At 41.1% G+C, this 20,040-nt stretch overlaps 2 protein-coding genes across 2 annotated transcripts in view; one reads left to right on the forward strand and one right to left on the reverse strand.

Annotated features, from left to right (window-relative positions):
- The window catches only part of LOC134732631 (uncharacterized), a 472,983-nt gene that overhangs the window by 129,643 nt on the left and 323,300 nt on the right, over positions 1-20,040 (reverse strand). The gene's annotated exons all lie outside the window — the stretch shown is intronic.
- Positions 265-17,915, forward strand: LOC129463456 (uncharacterized). The gene is made up of 5 exons (XM_055244013.2): positions 265-337; positions 426-588; positions 707-1,007; positions 8,533-8,661; positions 17,819-17,915. Exons 1-5 carry the CDS (start codon positions 265-267, stop codon positions 17,879-17,881), a joined length of 729 nt encoding a protein of 242 aa, XP_055099988.2. The 3' UTR covers positions 17,882-17,915.

The following is a 20,040-nucleotide window of genomic DNA, read 5'->3' on the forward strand; positions in this document are numbered from 1 at the left end:
TTCAGTGTAAGAGGAAAAAATGATGTTTTTCAGAAATCCCGGAAACTAAGGATCAGCAGAGGACAGGAGGGGCCCATTTCAGTCTCGTGCTTTGTTACTGGCTACAAAGGCGACGGAATGGCCAACAACCCACTTCCTGTTGACTGAAACTATTGCCTGTCTCCACCCTATTGCTCCCCCTCACCACCTCACCCTCATCAAAGGGGCATAACAACACAGGGGAACCCAAAGTCTACACCCCCTAACCTACGACTTTCCAAAATCATGTCCGGAGCTTTCGCCGACACCGCAGGCTCCTTAGCGGCTAAGCGTGCGTGCGCCGGCTCCCTTGCCTCGGGTCAGCACCCCGGGGCTGAGGCCCCTGCAGCAGCCGCACCAAAATGTTTCATCCACAACCTTAAGTTTGGAAACTATCGTTTGCCCAGCGAAGGGTTCCCATTATTCCTGGCTTGCGGTCCATCTCCTTGCCCGTCGCTCGGGGAGTGATTCGGTCCGGGACAGCAGGACTCTGCTTGGAGGCCTGCTGTTGCCTAAAAACCCCAAGCGCGGGCCTCTTCAAGACCCCAGGTTCGAGATCCGAACCCTCCAGTAATGTCCTCAGACTCCGCCCCCTTCACTGCAGCCCGGGCAATACTCGGGCCTAGCTCCTGAGAGCGGCGCCGTTGGCTTAGGTAGAAGCACGTGATTGGCCACCGCTCCTTGGCAGGCCGGGATTGGTGGGAGACGGGCCGACCCCGCCCCTCGCCCCCGCCTCCGGCCCGAGGCCGCACGGGTGTCCTCGCGCTGCTAGTCCGCGCGCATCCTCGCAGTTTGCCGCTTCCTCGTCCTCCATCTTGCGTCCATGGCCACCGCTGCGACTGAGGAGCCCTTCCCGTTTCACGGTCTCCTGCCGAAGAAGGAGACCGGAGCCGCCTCCTCCCTCTGCCGCTACCCGGAGTATGACGGGCGGGGGGGTGCTCATCGCTGTCCTGGACACGGGGGTCGACCCGGGGGCTCCGGGCATGCAGGTGAGGCAGCCGCCGAGGGCCCGGGCGCGGGGGCGCGGGGGCGGGGGCGCGGGCGGCCGGGGACGCGGGTGGGGACACAGTCTTGGAGCCCGGCGGGCCAAAGCCCCACTCTGCGGCCGAGTCCGGGCCGGGGTGGGCAGAGGTCAGAGCCGGGCGCGGGAGGGACGGGCGCCCGTCAAGGGGACTCAACGGTGCACAGTGCCAGGGTCGCTGGGCGGGCGAGGGCCCGGACCCCAGGTTGGACCGTGTTCCCAGCTCAACAAAAGCAGCGTGCCCGACGCGGCTGCCTGGGGGAGCCTGGGTCCCCCTTTGGCCCCAGGGACTCCCCTTCCTTCTCGCTTCGGCGCTGCCAGGCCGGACCCCCCAGGCTCCTTCCCTCCACGCCGCCTTCCTCTGCGTACCCCTGGTGCCTCGGACACCGGTCGCTGCCTGAGGTTTTTAAAGAGAATTTTACAGCTTTTATCATTGGGGTGGGGTGGAGACACCAGATAGGCAACTGACATGTGAGAACTTAATGTTTAGGGATCGGGAGATTTGGTTTGGGGAAGAATAGTTTGTCTTTAAGCACGAAAGCTGGGTTTCCAGAAGATAACCCAGTCCGCTTCCGGAATTGTTTCCTGTGGTAGTTTTGTGTATTCTATTTTTAAACGATCTTCTGCAGCGTATTTGCTTAGGGTCATTGAATCTTGTGGCTAGTCTTCGTTTACATAAGGAGAATTCAGTTAGGTTTGGTTTGGGCGAGCTTCTCAGACCTGATGAAATTATGTGACTTTTTTTTTTTTTTTTAAACCTGAAAACATACGACATTTTTAAAAAATTAGTTTTTTGCCTTAGGCAACTTTAAAATCTGTAGATTCAGTGTATCATACCAGAAGGTAGTTTTTTTTGAAAGTATGTTGTCTCTCGTTAAAAGCATTCTGTTTAAAGTCTTTTAAAGTTTAACTTTTGTACATTTAGCCCTTTACTGAATTCCAGTAATAGAATTTCACCATTGTTCAAGATCCATCTCCCAGCATCCCTGACTAATCCTACTGTATGCTGATCTCTGGTTGATCAGCCCCTGGCTATCTTATCCTCCTTTCTACACTAAACACTCATCCTCCTCCCCACAATGTCCCTTCCCTTCTGGATCCTTTATCGTGCTTTCTGATTATTGAGGTAGCATTTTGGAAGTAACGAGGGGGAGTCTGGCCGAATCTGCTTAGAAACCCCTGGGAATCTTGATTTCTGGTGTGTGTTCTTCAGCACCACTCTGGAGTACAGCACACCTTTTATGAATCAGAAGAGGATCAGGTACTGAATTCCCTCCCGGTAACTGGAGTTGTATAATTGTCGTTGTATTAATAACTTAGACTTAAAACAATGACAGCTATCAACTCATTGAGGCTTTATGACAAAGTAGTAATGCTTTCCATTCTGCTGTGGAGTGTGTTTACTTTTTATAGGATAAGTGGGAGGAGAACAGCTGGGATAAGTGGTTCACTGGTTCTTTTGTCAGGATAATAAGAGGGTCAGGAAAGTTTGGAGAAGTGCTGCTTGGTAGAATTTGTTGGTAGAATTTCCAGATCTGTTTCTCACATTCTTCTGTTACTCTCCCTAAAGTAGCAATAATTTTCACCCCACAGCATTGTTGTGAAAATTGATTATAAGAGGACTAATTACATGTGACTTTTTAAAATGCCCAAGAAAAATATTAAACTATTTTGGCAATGATATTTTATTCTTTTATATATATGTAATTTCAACTTTTATTTTAGATTCAGAAGGTAGAAGTACAGGTTTGTTACATGGGGATATTGCCTGATGTTGAGGTTTGGGGTGTGATTGATCCTGTCACCCAGGTAGTGAGCATGGTACCCAGTAGATAGCGTTTCAGCCTTATTTCCTCCCCTTCCCTTTGGGATCCCCAGCGTCTGTTGTTCCCGTCTTTGTGTCCATGTGTACCCAATGTTTAGCTGCCACCATAAGTGAATAGAGGTTTACGCTGGATGTTTCATCACCAGCTATTTGGAGGGTAAATATATGTTAGATATTTGCATGTAATAAATATTCAGATAATAAAATATTGAAATAAAATGAAAGCATAACTCTTCTCTTTTAACAACCTTGACTCAGATATTGACCTAAATATAGCCAGTTAAAAGAAATTGGGTACGGTGGCTTGCAAACATGAGGATTTTTTTTTCCTGTACCTTTAACAGATTTATTTTGTAGATATATGTGTACATCATTAAGATTAGAAGATGGATAGAAAGAAAAAAGGAAGGAAAGAATGAAATAGGAGGAAGATGAGGCTGAATTGGCCATTTGGAAAGCCGGGTGGGATCTGAATAAAGGACTAGAGGCACAAGTGAAAACTTGGAAGAACACAGTGGGTTGTCTCAGTCTTTGGTGACTTCCTTGGGCCCAATTCTTTTGTGACAGCTGTGTGGGCATGATAAAGTGGAGGATGGGTGGCATGAGAAGAGTAGTAGTTACGTAAGTGATTTCATATTTCCTCAGCCGATATTCAGGCACCTACCAGGTGCCTAAGTTTGTGTTAAATGATACAATCTTGCAAACTGTCACTCTTACAGAGATTGACAAGGGTTATTGGGGGGATGGGGCAGGGATTGGGGCCAGCACTGGCCAGTAAGAGCTGGACTGGTCAGGTTTCACAGACCAGATGGAACTTGGACTAGACCAGAATATATATATGCAATAGCCAGGGGGTCTCCCTTCCACCAGTCTTGATCCATCCTTCACATTTCTAGAGTGAGACTCCTTGAAAAAACAAACCTTGTATTATACCCTCATGTAAAACAAAGCCATTTTGGAATCTCAATTGCTTTTGTGTAAAAATAAAAAAAAAATTGAATGGTATATATGAGGCCGTTTGCCATCCAACTCTGGCCTCCTTATGTAGCCTCAGTTCTCATCATTTCTTATGTCCATAGCCCCTTCATCCCCACCTTTCATCCTTTGCCTCCCCTTGAACATTTCACTCTTTCACTCACCTAGATGTTTCAGGTCTTTTTGCTAATACATGCCTTTGCATGTGGCGTTTCATCTTCCGTCAGGCTTCTACCATCCATCATCTGTAAACTCCTGCTTCATCCTTTAAGATCCAGTCGGGTCTTGACACCATTATGTTTTGGAAAATCAACTGATTTAATTCTCCCCCTCCGCCACCTCGTATTTATGTGTGTGTTTGCCATTGTGTTAGGGCCTGCAGCTTCAGAGGTGAGTAAGGCCCAGTCCCTCCTGAGAGTTATTTAGGCTTTTTGTCTCTTTGCTGTTGCAGCAATTTGCTCAGATCCCCTTAATAGCACCTGAAATATGTATTTTAGTATTTCTGTTTAGTTAACTTTTTCCTGGTTAACTTAAAAATCTTTGAAAGCATGTATCAAAATTGTATGAAATGTGCTTGTAATGTTAAATGTTTTTGTTGAATGGAAAAAATATATATGGGCATAATGAAGGAATATAATTTCCTCATGGAGGGAAAAAAAAGGTTTGAGGAGGTTATGAGTAGTTTCATAAAACTCTATTTTTACATTCACTAAAATTTTATTACCTTTCAGTTAGCTTTCCCTCATTCCCCCCAAGCTGGGTTTTGTGTTCTTACATGTTTTTATATGCTTTCATAGATAGTGTCCTAACCTTTTTTTTTTTTTTTTTTTCCCTCAAAGACAGGGTCTCACTGTGTCACCCAGGCTGGAGTACAGTGGCACAGTGGCAGGATCACCGCTCATATCAGCCTCAAACTCCTGGGTTTAAGCAAGCCTCCTGCCTCAGCCTCTGCAGTAGCTGGGACCATAAGCATGTGCCACCATACCTAGGTAATTTTTTTATTTTTTTGTAGAGACAGGGTCTCACCGTGTTACCCAGACTGGCCTGACCTCTATTATGTATTGTCCTGTTTTGTCATCATCTCTCTACTTACTTTTTCTTTCTAACTGATAGTAACCTTTCCAAAAGCAAAGATTGTCTTATTTATATTAATCATTATATTCTCAGAATAAAAGTCACTGGTTAATATTTACTAAATCTTTATTTGCTTAAAAGAATATTTTCAGTACCTTTCCTGAAATTTTAAGTCAATTCATTAACTTTGTGTTGTTTACGATAGATTGCAAACTTCCCGCCATTTGTTCTGGTCCTCTCTGCAAATGTCCTACCTTTTGTTCTGGTCCTCTCTGCAAATGTTTGACAAATCTTCCAACCTTCACTAACTCCTCTACCTTAATGGTTACATTGGAAACATACACTAACTTAGATTCTTGACATTTTGGGAAGATCTTTGGACAATTTCTGTTTCATCCAGCCAACATAGCCCAGTAAGCATTTCCCAGTCTCCCACCCCAGGACCCAGGATTTAATACCGAAGCTCTTACCGATACTAACTGCCCATGCTTTCAATCCCTCTTTCCCATGTGAAGCCTCCCCCTTCTCAGAGATGAGGGATATAGTTCCATTGTTAGCAGTTCGCCTTCCTCCTTTCCTTTACTTCTCCCAAAACACCATGGCAAATCCTCAGGGGGTTTGTCTTTTTAAAACCCTCCTCTCACCTTATGTCTAGTGAAGTGGTTTTCTTTATCTGATATTAAAGTAAGAAATTCATGGATAGGATAATTGCATGTATAATAATTTGTAATGAAAATTTGTGTATGTAGGGGAGAGATCCTTGTAAGTAAAGCATGTGGAAGTAGGTGACAAATAAGCCATTAAATCCCATTAGGCTTTTTTCTTTGCTCATATATTGATAATGAGGTTTCTAATGAGAGAGATGTATCTGACTTGTTAGTGCTCTCTTGTTATTCTTGATCTCAAGTCACTCAGGTTTGCTTATTGAGGTGAAGATAGGTGATTTGGGTTCTTAGTGTTACTGTGTATCTTTCAAATTCCATATTGGAATACATTTTAAAATAGGTTATTTTCTTATATGATTAGTACATGACCTAGCTAGTTTTAATTTTATAAAGTAGTATCAACTTTATTTTGTTTCCATTTTTATTTTGGTAGATTTTCTTACAGTTTTCTCTTTTTTAATTATATTTTTGAGACACATAGCCTTTCTCTTCAGAATCAGTATCTGATTTAAGTTTTATAGCTGTATCAGGGTTTGGTATGATTCCCACAGTGATTTTTTTTAATTATGACTTTGAGCTTTCTGAGTATTAGAATTCTTATTTGTTACTATTATAGGACAGTTCCCAAGAAGTAAACATCCAACTTGAGAATTACCATACATGAAAATAACAGCTGTGCCTCGAGGCCTTTATGACCCCTTCAGCTATCAGGCCCTCAGTTGTTCCATGGCAACAAGATTGAAATGAGATTTGGGGTCCACCAACTACCCATTTGCTTTGTCTGGTAAAGGAAAAAAAAAAATGTGTGCTTTTGTTTTCTCCACATCGTGAATTTCCCTCTCCTTCTTTAGGGTATACCTTAATTACAGAGCTTGGAGGTTATTGCAGAGGAAATACTTGTGTTGGGGAAAGGGGCGTGTTGGTCAGAAAGACCCAGAGCAGTGGACATTAAGCTTTGTCTTAAAGAATGTGAATTCTCCAGGTGGAATTGGAGTCTGAAGACTGTGCTCTTCCACTTTACTGACAGTTTCTACGGTTTTTATGTTTCTGTTTCTTTCTTGAGGATGGAGTTTTTTCTGTTGTTTTTTTCCCCCCCCCAGTCTTTGTGTCTCTGTTTTCTGGCTGATTCCTGCTGGTAACTCAGTACCTATTCCCGAATGCAACCAATTCCCTTTGGAAAGCCAGCCAAGAAAGAGCCCAGAAATTATTTTCCCACAAAAATGTATAAAAATATATACTGTTACTTGTAGCAATCATGTTATGGCTCAAATGAAAATTTGTGGACTGGCAAGAAATCAAACCTTTGAAAATCAGTCTTAGTGCTGAGTAACTTGTGTCTTGTAATTCAATAATGAAATATTCATTGAATGCCTGACAGGCACTACTAGGTAGTGGGTATATGTTGGTGAATAAAGTAGACATGGCTCTTGCCTTCATGGAGCTTTCTATTCTAATAGGGGGAACAGATGAAGATCACCTACCTGTATAATTAGAAATAGAATTATGTTCTGTGAAGGAAATGAGGTACAGTGAGAAAAAAATAATCCAGTTTAGGATGGCAGCTACTTAAAGGAGGTCATCGAGGAGGCCTTTCTGCAGGAGGGACTTTAATAGAAAACTGAGAGAAGTTGGAATCCTGTGGAACGACTGAAGAGATAAAGAATTCTAGGCAGAAGGAACCTGTTTAAAAAGTCATGAGGCAGGAAAAAGTTTGGCATGTTTCAGGAATTGTAAGGAGGTTGGCGTGGTTAGACTCCTGAGTAACGGGTTGGCAGGGGTCAGATGGTGCGAGGCTTTCTATGTGAGTATTCTGAGTGCTCCATGAATACATTGATGGGCTTAAAGGAGAGGACTGATAAAATACAGCTTGTTTTAATACAGGTTGAGTATCACAAATTTGAAAGTCTCCAATGAACATGTCCTTTGAACTTCATGTCGATGATTTTGGAGCATTTGGAATTTTCAGGTTAGGGACACTCAGCCTGTATTACTTTTGATGGGGCCAAGAGTGGAAACTGAGGGACCACTTAGGAGGTGATTCACTTCATGGAGGCAAGAGATGGTGGTGGTTTGGAAAGTTAGGATAGTGGTAGTGAAAATGTGATGGATTTGAGCTATCTTCTAGACAAAGAATTAACAGGATTTCCTGTTAGCTTCGCTGTGAGGAGTGAACTGAAGTAAAGAATCAGAGGAGGATTGTTAAGTTGCTGGCGTGAACAGCTGGGCGTGGGGATTCCTGGGTTGGCAAAGCTTGGAGAAAATCAGGTGGCGGGGGGCATGTTAAGCTTGAACTTCGTTGCGTTTGAGTCACTAGTGTGGCATCCAATAATGGTGCCATTAAATGGTACCATTATTACTAAACATTTTTCTCCCTAAAGCTCTAAACTTGTCCAGCCCACAGCTCACCATCTTTAGATCTTTTCTCAAATGTTACCATCTCAGCAAGGCCTTCCTTGACCAGCCAAATTATATTGAAAACCCCACACTAACCGTCTCCCTTCTCTGCTTAATTTTTCTCCATAGTTAATTTTCACCACCTGACATGTTCTTTTTTTTTTTCCTAATACCCAGTGTGATAGCACATCTGACATGTTTTTTATTTTACTTTGTTATTAACTGAACTGCTTTCTCACTATAAGATCGTCAGGGATTTTTGTGTATGGATCACTGCCATATCCCCAGCACCTAAAATAGGGTGTGGTCTATAGTAAATGCTCAGTAAATATTTGTTAATTGAATATATGAAACTACTTGAAGGATTCTGTAGTGTTTCCACGATTAAATTTTCTTACTAGCATTTGTTCAGGCTTTTGGCTTAAAACAATTCAGTTCTCTTTTTTAAGTGAATGTAGATTTTGTATATACACACACATATATATGTGGATTTGCATTGTTCTCTTTAGGAATAAAAACCTAAAGTCTACCATTCATATTTTATTTTTCTTAATTTTCAGGTTACAACTGATGGAAAACCAAAAATCGTTGATATCATTGATACAACAGGAAGTGGCGATGTGAATACTGCTACGGAAGTAGAGCCAAAGGATGGTGAAATTGTTGGCCTTTCAGGAAGCGTGCTTAAGGTGAGACCTTTTGTCTTCTTTTTGAATTTTTTTTTTTTTTACTCTTGCCTCAAAGCATCTAATGTTTTTACCTTACATTTGCTGGTGGTATTAGTTATCCATTGCCATATATCAGATTACCTCAGAACCTCCTGGTTTAAAATGACAAATATTTATTACCTCGGAGTTTCTGTGAGTCAGGAATCTGGGTGTGGCTTAACGGGGTTCCTGTAGTTCACAGTCGCCCTGGAGGTTGCCATGGCTGTGACTTCAGCTGAAGGCTCAGCTTGGGAGAGGAAGGGGAAGTTTGTTTCCAAGCCTACTGGAGGGTCACTGGCAGGCCTTAGCTCCTTGGCATTGGGCCTCTCCACAGTGCTGCAGTACGTGGCAGCACCTTCCCTGGGGGAGTGAGCCGAGAGAGTCCCCATGATGAAAGCCACAGGCTTTTTATAAAAGTGACCTTGGAAGGGACCACTATATTCAGCTCATTGGAAGTGAGTTAATAAATCTAGCACACGCTTAAGGGGAAGGGATTTCACAAGAAGTGAATCATTGAGGCTGTCTTAAAAGAAGCCATTATTTTGTTGTTTGATGAGGTACTTAGAATTGGGCCGTATTTTTCAGTGAGCTTGCCAAATTTTATGGTTTGAATACAAAGATAGAGAAAGTAACCACATCATTGCTTTGCGTTCATCTTTTGCTGTCCCTTCATAGTATTCCCAGTGAACATGACCATGAAGAAATACTTAGGTTATAGTAGCTGTTAAGTTAAGTGGCCGGCTTTTTCTTTTTTTTTTTTTTTTTTTTAAACTTCTTTTTTTGTTTTTTTTTTTTGAGACATAGAGTCTTGCTCCGTTGCTCAGGCTAGAGTGCAGTGGTACAATCTTGGCTCGCTGCAACCTCCGCCTCCCGGGTTCTAGCAATTCTCCTGCCTCAGCCTCCCAGTTAGCTGGGATTACAGGTGCCCGCTACCACGTCCAGCTAATCTTTGTATTATTAGTAGAGACAGGGTTTCACCATTTTGGCTAGGCTGGTCTCGAACTCTTGACCTTGTGATCTGCCTGTCTCAGCCTCCCAAAGTGCTGGGATTATAGGCGTGAGCCAGGGCACCTGGCCTACCAGCTTTGTCTTATTCTATGTCCTTGGTAGAAAGGCCTGGGTAAGCTAAACATAAAAAATAATTATAAAGCAAGCACAGAGGAGCTCATGAGCTAAGGAGCATGAAGGATGAGAAGAATTTGTGATCCTGTACTCTTAAGCAGCATCAGTTTGGTGTATAAAATTATGATTATGTAGTTAGCTTTTCCCACCTTTTACCATCTATCTGAATTCTTCTTAGGCCTTGTCTTTTAAATAAGCTTTTTGTGGCAGCATATTGGCTTTCTGTGCCGTGTAATAAAGCACCACCGACTTAGCCGCCTAAAACCTTGTGTACTTCTGTATTTATTATATCACTGATTCCATGGGGTAGGAGTCCAGGCATGGCTTTTTGTGGGTCTCTGCTCAGAGTCTCACAAGACTGCAGTCAAGGTTAAAGGCTCAGCTGAGGCTCAGGCTTCTTTTCCAAGTTTACATGATTGTTGGAAAAATTCATTTCATTGCAGCTGTAAAACTCGTGATAGCTTGCTTCTTCAAGGCCAGTAAGAGAATCTCTGACCTTGGCGATGACCCCAGTCTTTCTTTTAAAGAACTCACCTGATTAGTTCAGGCCCACTGAGAATCATCTCCCTTTTGATTTGCTCAGAGTCCTTAATTGCATCTGCAAAATCCCTTCACCTTCGTTACATACCATAACGTAATCATGGGAGTGACATCTCATTATATTCACAGGTCCTGCCTTCACTTAGGGGAGGGACTTGGGTGTTCTTAGAAATCTGCCTGTCATGGGCAGATGGCAGCCATTAATAATCCAGGTTATACTTCTTTTTCCGTGTGTTATGAACTGATTATCTGTGTCCCATCCCCTGCCAAAATTCATACATTGAAGCCGTATCCCTCAGTGTGATGGTATTTGAAAGTTGGGCCTTTGGGAGATATTTAGGGTTAGATGAAGTTATAAGTATGTGTCCCCTCAGGATAGGATTAGTACCCTTATCAGAAGAGACATCAGAGAGCTCTCTCTAGAGCAAGCTCCTTCTAGGGCATATGAGGACACAGCAAGAAGGTGGCCTCTGTAAGCCAGGAAGAGGGCTTTCACCTACGCCCAACCATGCTGGCACCCTGATGCTGAGCTTCCAGTCCCTAGAACTATGAAAAAATAAGTTTCAATTGTCAAGAGTCATCCAGTTTACGGTGCGGGTTGAGAATCCCTTATCTGAAACGCTCGGGACCAGAAGTGTTTTAGGTTTCAGATTTTGGAATATTTGCACTGAATATACTAGCTGAGCCTCCCTAATCCAAAATCTGAAATGCTCCAAAATCCAGAACTTTCTGAGTGCCAACATGACACTCAAAGGAAATGGTCAATGGAGCATTTCAGATTTTCGGATTAGAAATGCTCAGCCATCTGAATTACTCTAGAGTTTGGCCTGTCTTCCCCCAAGTCAACCTTGTTATTGGAATATGTTTCAAAGGGAAACTTGGGATTCCTGTGGGTTATGGTACTCTGAGAAACTAGAGAGAATTCCTAGTAAGTCCTGCAGGCTTAGAGCCATATAAAGTATTACTCAATCATTTATTTATTTATATTAATTTTGAGATGGAGTCTTACTCTGTCACCCAGGTTGAAGTACAGTGGCGCAATCTCGGCTCACCTCAACCTCTGCTTCCTGTATTTAAGTGATTCTTCTGCCTCAGCCTCCCGAGTAGCTGGGATTACAGGCATGTGCCACGACACTTGGCTGATTTTTTTTTTGTATTTTTAGTAGAGATGGAATTTTGCTATGTTGGCCAGGCTGGTCTCAAACTCCTGACCTCAAGTGATCCACCCGCCTCGGCCTCCCAAAGTGCTGGTATTATAGGCATGAGCCACCATGCCTGGCCTCATTTATTTTTAAATAGCTGCAGTAATCCCTGCTTTAGATAAACCACATGAACTAATAATATCACTAGTGTTCAAAGGTAGAATTATATAGGTACCATATATATTGCTATTAAATAAAGTCAAAAAAATTATAAGGTTTGTCTTTTCTCAGCTTGGTGATGTATTTCTTTAGCTCTACTATTAAGTATTCTCAGCCCGTCATTGTGGGTTTTTAAACTTATTTTTTAATTGTGTTCAGTATGTCTTAATAGTTTAAAAAGACAAATATTTTTACAAGGCTTCTAACAAAAAGAGTTAAATCCTGTCCCACCTCTCCCCTACTGTTTTCTACTTCAACAGTACATTAATACATTAAATTCTCTTCAGCTTAAAATAACATGCTAATATTTTTTATTTCTTGATTTTTTTTTTCTAGTCTTAGTCTTTACTTGTAGAATTAATATGTGGAAGAAGAGAGTTTAATTCTCAGGTCCTTTATTTCCAAGAAATTTTTTTGCATTTTCTCTTAGGTAACTTCTTCTCCGTTGTTTTGCTGTTTTTTTCTGGAACTCCTGTTAATTGAACATTGGACCTCTTGACTTGATCCTCCAATTTTTAAATTTTTTCCCACCTTTTCTTCACTGCCTTTATCTTTTTCCTTCCTGAGAGATTTCCAGCATTTTCTCAACATTGTAACCCTTGTGTGAATTTTTTTAAATTTTGGCTATTTTTAATTGCAAAAAGTCCTTCATGTTCACTGGGAGCGTATTTTTGTACCACGTATGCAACATTTTATCTCTGAGATAAAATTTTAATTTGTTTCTATTTCATTGTTTCTTCCCTCCCCTTCCTCCTGTTCTCCTTTCTCAGTCTCCTATTCTGCTTCCTCCTCTCCTTTCTCCCTTTTTCTTCACCCTCTCCTTCCTCCTTCTCCGTCTCCTCTTCTTGTTCTCTGCTTTTTACGTTAGATATTTTGTTTAGGTGTCTAATCATCCCTAGCTGTCTTATTTTAGCAAGGCACAAGAAAAGGTGACTGGAAGCTCCTCTGCTCATGTAGGGTCTTTTGGTGGATTTCAATATAGGGTAATGATAACATTTAGGGGAACCCTCATAATATCAGTATACACTATATTTTTTTCCATCGGAGTGCCCAGTTACCTTAAAGAAGTCCTTAGCCCATTTGGCCTGGGGTTTAGGGGAGGAGTGAGCAAGAAGTCTGGCCGTAGGTATTCAGGTAGCCACACCATGCAAGGGGCCTGGAGTGATGTCATGCAGACTCATTTTTATGTCTCATCCTTTTTGTATTAGTTCCTTTTCACATTGCTATGAAGAACTACATGAGACTGGGGAATTTATGAAGAAAAGAGATTTAATTGACTCACAGTCCTACAGGCTTAACAGGACGCATGACTTGAGAGTCCCAGGAGACTTACAATCATGGTGGAAGGTGAAGGGGAAACAAGACATGTCTTCTCATCATGATTGAGCAGGAGAGAGAGCCAGCAAAGGGAGAAGTGCCATGCTTTTTTTTTTTTTAAGATGGAGTTTCACTCTTATTGCCCAGACTAGAGTGCAATGGCGTGATCTCAACTCACTGCAACCTCTGCCTCCCGGATTCAAGCGATTCTCCTGCCTCAGCCTCCTGAGTAGCTGGGATTACAGGTGCCTGCCACCAAACCCGGCTAATTTTGTGTTTTTAGTAGAGACAGGGTTTCACCATGTTGGCCAAGCTGGTCTCAGACTCCTGACCTCAGGTGATCTACCTGCCTCAGCCTCCCAAAGTGCTGGGGTTACAAGCGTGAGCCACCGTGCCCAGCCCCTATGCATTTTAAACCATTAGATCTTGTAATAATTCATCATCACGAGAACAACAAGGGGGAAATCCACTCCCATGATCCAGTCACCTCCCACCACGTCCCTCCCGTCACAAACAGGTTATATTTCGACATGAGATTTGGGTAGAGACACAGAGCCAAACCATATCACCTGTTCTTTGCTTTCTTGACACGTCAGCTTTTCTCTGGTTCAGCTTGGTTGGTGAAGTTTGGGCAGGATGTGGGATGGGGCAGTGGGAGTGCTCTTATACAAATTTTCCACCAGTCTTCTTAGTTAGAACTCTCTTCTCCATCCATCCATAAAATGTACTCACACACATGTTCAGTTTAGTTTTTTTTCAAGGACGTCCAGGTATTTAGATATTTTGCAGTAGTTAATAATAGGAAGAATTATTAATCACTGGGATTCTGACTAGTTGCATCTCTGCAACTCTTTAGTACACAGTTTTCAGAAAGCAGCACAATGAAGTCTTCAAGTTTCTTTGATGTAGTCATGCATTTATTAATTATTTATTTATTTATGACAGTCTTGCTCTGTCGTCCAGGCTGGAGTGCAGTGGCATGATCTTGGCTCACTGCAACCTCCGTCTCCTGGGTTCCAGCAATTTTCCTGCCTCAGCCTCCCACGTTGCTGGGATTATAGGCGCCCGCCACCATGTCCTGCTAATTTTTTGTATTTTTAGTAGAGACGGGGTTTTGCCAAACTGGCCGGGCTGGTCTGGAACTCCTGACATCAGGTGATCCACCCACTTCGGCCTCCCAAAGTGCTGGGATTACAGACGTGAGCCACCGCGCCCAGCTGTCATGCTTTGAAATGAATTAAATGTTTATAGTCTTTTTTCCACATAGCCCATAAACTGCTAACAGACTTTTATTTTTCTGTCAGTTTAAGATCAACTGTTAGTTAGGTGCTTTGAACACTTCAGTAGCCTCATTCTCTAAGGATGATATTCCTAGGCCTCCTTGAGAAACCAGTGGTAAGCTACTTATGGCCTGTGGTACTCCCATGAGCAGATAAAAGTACGAAAGTGAATAGAACTTTAAAACCTTTTATTGTAAAATATACATACATAAAGTACATAAAACACATATATGCAGTTTTATGAATAGTATAGCTAACACCATTGTACCCACCCAGATCAAGATAAAGAGTATTGCCATACATCAGAAACTTCCTGCATCCTCCTACATCACAGCCTATTTCAACTTCTGTGATAATCATTCCTTTGCTTTTTTGTGTGTAGTTTTACCACATCTGTGTGGCTACATAAAATATATTGTTTAGTTTTGAACTTTACATGAACAGTCTCGTTTCTTTCATAAAATTTCATCATACATCATTTTTCCCTTGGTGTTGTGAGATTTCAGATTCGTGAGACTTGCCCATGTTGTCACTGGCAGCAGTGATTTATTCAGTTTCATTGCTGTGTTAATATGCCATGGTTTGTACCTACCACATTCTATCCATTCTGCTGTGATGTTTGTGTATCCTGTGCACGTGTGTGGATGTGTGCCATAGGAGTAGAATTGCTGAATCATGGAGATACGTCACTAGGTCATGCCAAACAGTTTTTCCAAGTGCGGGTTTGTTTTTTAATTGGACAGGACATCTCCTTGACCAAGTGTTTGTATTAAAAGACATTTCCGGGCCAGGCACAGTGGCTCACACCTGTAATCCCAGCACTTTGGGAGGCCAAGCACTTTGGATCGTCTGAGGTCAGGAGTTCGAGACCAGCCTGACCAAAATGTCGAAAGGCCCTCTCTACTAAAAATACAAAAATTAGTTGGGCATGATGGTGCAAGTCTGTAATCTCAGCTACTAGGGAGGCTGAGACAGGAGAATCACAGAGGTTGCAGTGAGCCAATATGGCGCTACTGCACACCAGCCTGAGTGACAGAGCGAGACTCCTTCTCAAAAAAATAAAAAAACAGACATTTCCACTAGCAGTGTATAACAAGTGTTTTCTGACCCCATGATCATAGAGATATTCTCCTGTATTTCTAAGAAGTTTCACAGCTTTTCTCTTCTGTTTGTTCTAGAATTCACCTGGAAGTGATTTTATATGCTTAGTTTGAAGAGTTCTGTATCCTGTTTTCTGTAAAAATACCCAGTTGTCCCAACACCATGTGTTCCACAATTTTCACTCTAATTTTTAGTGCCTTCTTTTCACATGGCACCCTTCAAAATGTGGTGAGCTTCTGAGGTCTCTTTCGTATTCTCTTTGTCCCTTTGTTTGTGGATGCTTCCCCCACTTCCTTTATTCTAATTTTAGTAGCATTTTGGAAGGAAGCACAATACCTTTTCATTTTACCACATTTAACTGGAAGTCATTTTAAAAATCAACACTTAGTCTTACATATTTTTGGTTTAAAAAAAAAAAAAAGATAAATCCAGGCATAATAAATGACTTGGCCAGATTCAGCATGGTACTTCGATGCAGTGACAGCCAAAGGAAACTGTGCATGTGTCCTGGCCTGTGTGATGAGGCTGGCAAGACTGCAATCATTTGGAAGCAAAAAAAGCCTGTAAGAGGACCTCACTGCATGGTACCCTAACACTCAGATGACACTTGGCCCGTTAAGAAAAATGTTTGATTTGTTAGGCATCCTGTCTTTAAGAGAGTCAGAGAAATGAGGTGTAATTGGTAATTAAAAAGATTACGTGTATCATATGAAAACCAGTCTTAATACATTGTAGTTACTGTGTAATTAGAACCATTTTTAAGATACCAACCTAAAATGGTCAAATGTAAAGATTTTATTCTTAGAAAAAATAACTTTGTTCATGTAGAATACTCAAATATGCAAAATAAAATTTCATAATTGCCTCATAAAGTTAGCTTTACTCTAACTCAGCTAAAGTTAGATCGGATAGCCCTGATTATATCTTTTATCTGATTTTTTTGGTGTAATTTTTGTAACTAGTCTGCCTTTGTGGTAAGGAAGATACAAAGTTGTGATTTGAGAAGTATCTGGTTCCATGGACCGTGCAGACTTTATTCTCATTTATAATTAAATTATGTCTATTGGATTGTTTTTATTGTACTTTATATTTTTTTAAGAAATTGTGATTAAATATAACTTAACACCTTTCTATTTTGCAGTTATTTTAATTAGTTACTTCATTGAATCTTTTGGCATTTCATGATTTTCTGTAATGTCTTTGTACAAAGAAGGTGCTGCTAGCCGAGGGTTACAAAGCCACCTGTGTAGTGGGACAGCAGTGAATAAATACTCAGAATTTAAAAGCTAGTGACTACTTCCCTTTTTGTTGTTGCAGTGCTTTATTGTTTTGCCATGGGCTGTTGCAAAAACATTAAAGTTCAGAATTCCTATTCTCTAAAGAAGGTTAAGTTTTGAGTGAAAAGTGCTAGCTTGTATGCCAGCATGTTTGAAATTACACATTCTCCAGACATGCAGTTGATTTGGAAGTGATTAATGACACAGAGGCCTCCAGAAGGTCACTATTTAGTATTAATAGCTCCTTGAAGCTCTGTGAAGGATTGTTTTCCTCTATGTAGTTGTGAGGAAATTTCATCCAAAAGTTTTCTGCCTGGGAAATAATTGGATGAAGGACATGAGGATGAGTTAAAGATATTGCACAAGTGAGGACTGATGAGGCTACCAGCTCTGAGTGTTTCAACCTTGTCATTTATTCATATTTAAAAGCTGTTTTTGATGACCACGGTTCCATGATTGCAAAGAATATGAATCCCCTACATTTTCTTGATTGATCATTCATGTTGGTTGGTGCTCAGTTCACTTTGTTGTTCACAAGAATAAGGTAGAGATTTTCTTCCTTTTACAGATAAAGAAGTAGAAGCCTGTGGGTTCCTTCTAGTTAGTGATAGAGTTTGGATTCAGAGCCAGATTTATCTGACTTTAAATCCCATATCCTTTGTACAGAATTTTTGGTTTCCATGAGAGAACTAGGTTCCAGTTTTCAGCTTTCCTGTTGTTCCGGCAAGTAATTTGATTTCTCTGCTGCTTTGCTTTCTCTATTTGTAAACTAGGCATACTGTTTGCATCGCTGTACCAAAAGTTTAAAGTGTTTTAAAATACTTTGAGATAGTTTGAAAGATTATTACAAGATTTTAGCAGTTTATTGAGATAGTGTATGTTGAAAGCACTTTTTAAACCATGAAGCATTGTATAAATGAAAGGTATTATTCTAATTGAATTATTTATGGATGAGAAAAAAGAAGTGATAAAGACATTAAGTAACTACTTAGAGTATGAAACACATTGTTGTCGTACATGAGCATCCTTATCCAATTTAAGCTTATTAGAGTAGAAGTAATACACTTTTTTGCTCAGTAGTGTATCATTGGAATTGGAAAGCATTTAGTGAATGAACAGGTTACTTTTTTTTTTTCTGTAGATTCCTGCAAGCTGGACAAATCCCTCAGGCAAATACCATATTGGCATAAAAAAATGGCTATGACTTCTATCCTAAGGCTCTCAAGGAAAGGATACAGGTAATGTACAATCTGGTACCAATGACTTGTATTCTTCTGACTTGTCTTCTTCCTCAGATTTTATTCCTAGTGAAGAATAAGAAATATTTCATAAAATCTCATTAACTCTTAGTTTTTTGGGTGGTTGGTGGCTTTCAAACAATGACTGCTTAAAGATTCTGCTCAATGGAATGTCATCCATGTAAAGTCGTGATTCTTAATCTTGGGTACATGGACAAGTTTAGGGAATCTGTGAATACACTGAAATTATATTCAGATTTTTGTGTTTTTCTGGGAGATGGGATATATCTTTCACTGGATTTTTGAAGGACTTACTTGAAAAAGGCTAAAGACAGTGGATTCAAAGTCCAGACCACCTTTTCGTTTCTGTTCCTGTAGTTTCTGTGATAATGTCCCTCCCCTGTTTAACTAGCCTTCTTGCTCCCAGTTAGTCATCATTTAGTATTAAGGTAAGTGTTAATCAGAGCTAAAACTGCTGAAGTGTAAGAAGTACCAGTGTGCCATTAGAAAAATAAGAGTGGTAAGCAAATAATAAAGGGCCTGCTTTAAAACAGTTCAATAGAACTTTCTGTGATAATGGAAATGTTTGAAATGTTCAGTTTCTGCTCTAACCATTATGGTAGTCACTAGCCGTGTCGCTATTGAGAATTTGAAATATGTCTAGTGTGACTGACGAATTGAAATTTTATCTTATGTAATATTTTTAAATTTAAGTTTAAATAGTGTCATGTGGCTAGTGACTACCATATTGAGAATGCTGATACAAGTAGCTGATACAAGTACCTAATACAAGTCCAGGGTTGCAGCTGTGAAATAAGTTGTAATCCTGGGAAGTGAGCTTGATGGATAAGATGTATGGGCCCTTGCCTCTGTAGTGTTATTTCCCCAAGGGCCTGTGAAGCATAAGAAGTTACTCAGATTACCTTATTTGTCAGTTTCTAATCATTCTGCAAAACAAACAAGAATAATGCGTATAACTTTTATTACATAATATGTTATTTTAAAATTTCAGGCTGGAATGCAGTGGCATGATCATAGCTAATTACTGCCTCAACCTCCTGGGCAATCCTCCCGTGTAGCTGGGACTATAGGCACACACCACCACACTCATCTAATTTTTGTATTTTTTGTAGGGATAGAGTTTCACCATGTTGCCCAGGCTAGTCTCGAACTCCTGGGCTCAAGTGATCCACCTGCCTCATTCTCCCAAAGGGCTGGGACTACAGATGTGAACCATTGCATGACTGCATTTTATATAGTATATTAAATGTAATCAGCTGTGTTGATAAGATGTAATTTAATATGCAAATATAGTGTTGTGAAAGTGGATTGTTCCTTTAGCTGTGTTGGGAGATACCAAGAGTTAAAGACACTGAAGATAAAGGTTAAAACCAATTTCAGTAACATAGAACCCTATCAAGTCAAAGAGGATGGAAAAAAAAATAAAGCGGGAGGCAATTGAGGCAGCCTGCCTTGTCTGTCAAAATGCAGCTGTAGTCCTCTGCGTACACTAGGCTTATGGCATTTCCCAATTTTGTATGGGCCCAGAATACAACATTTTCTTCCTTTTAATGACTGGGAATTCAGTCAGTATTCTTGGAGAAGAGAAGGTTTTAAATTGGGGAATATGATACATAAAAATACATCTGGATGTGTCTTGGTAAACTTCTCTTAAACCCTGGGTACAATGAATTGACTAACCAGTTTTTAATAAGTGATCCATGGCTTTATCTGCTTCATTAGAAACTTTTTTTTTTTTCTTTTTGAGACAGAGTCTCACTCTGTTGCCCAGGCTGGAGTGCAGTGGCTCAATCTCAGCTCACTGCAGCCTCCGCCTCCCGGGTTCAAGTGATTCTCGTGCCTTAGCCTCCCAAGTAGCTGGGATTACAGGCACCTGCCACCCCACCTGGCTAATTTTTGTATTTTTAGTAGAGACGGGGTTTCACCTTGTTGGCCAGGCTGGTCTTGAACTCCTGGCCTCGGGTGATCCGCCTACCTCAGCCTTCCAAATTGTTAGGGTTACAGGCGTGAGCCACCACACCCGGCCAGAAATGATTTTTTAAAACCTCTCTCTGAGAATTGTGTAGTACCACAACTGTACCAACAAAGTCCACTTATAAATGCC

Source organism: Symphalangus syndactylus, chromosome 15, assembly GCF_028878055.3.
Source record: "Symphalangus syndactylus isolate Jambi chromosome 15, NHGRI_mSymSyn1-v2.1_pri, whole genome shotgun sequence".
Lineage (NCBI taxonomy): Eukaryota > Metazoa > Chordata > Mammalia > Primates > Hylobatidae > Symphalangus > Symphalangus syndactylus.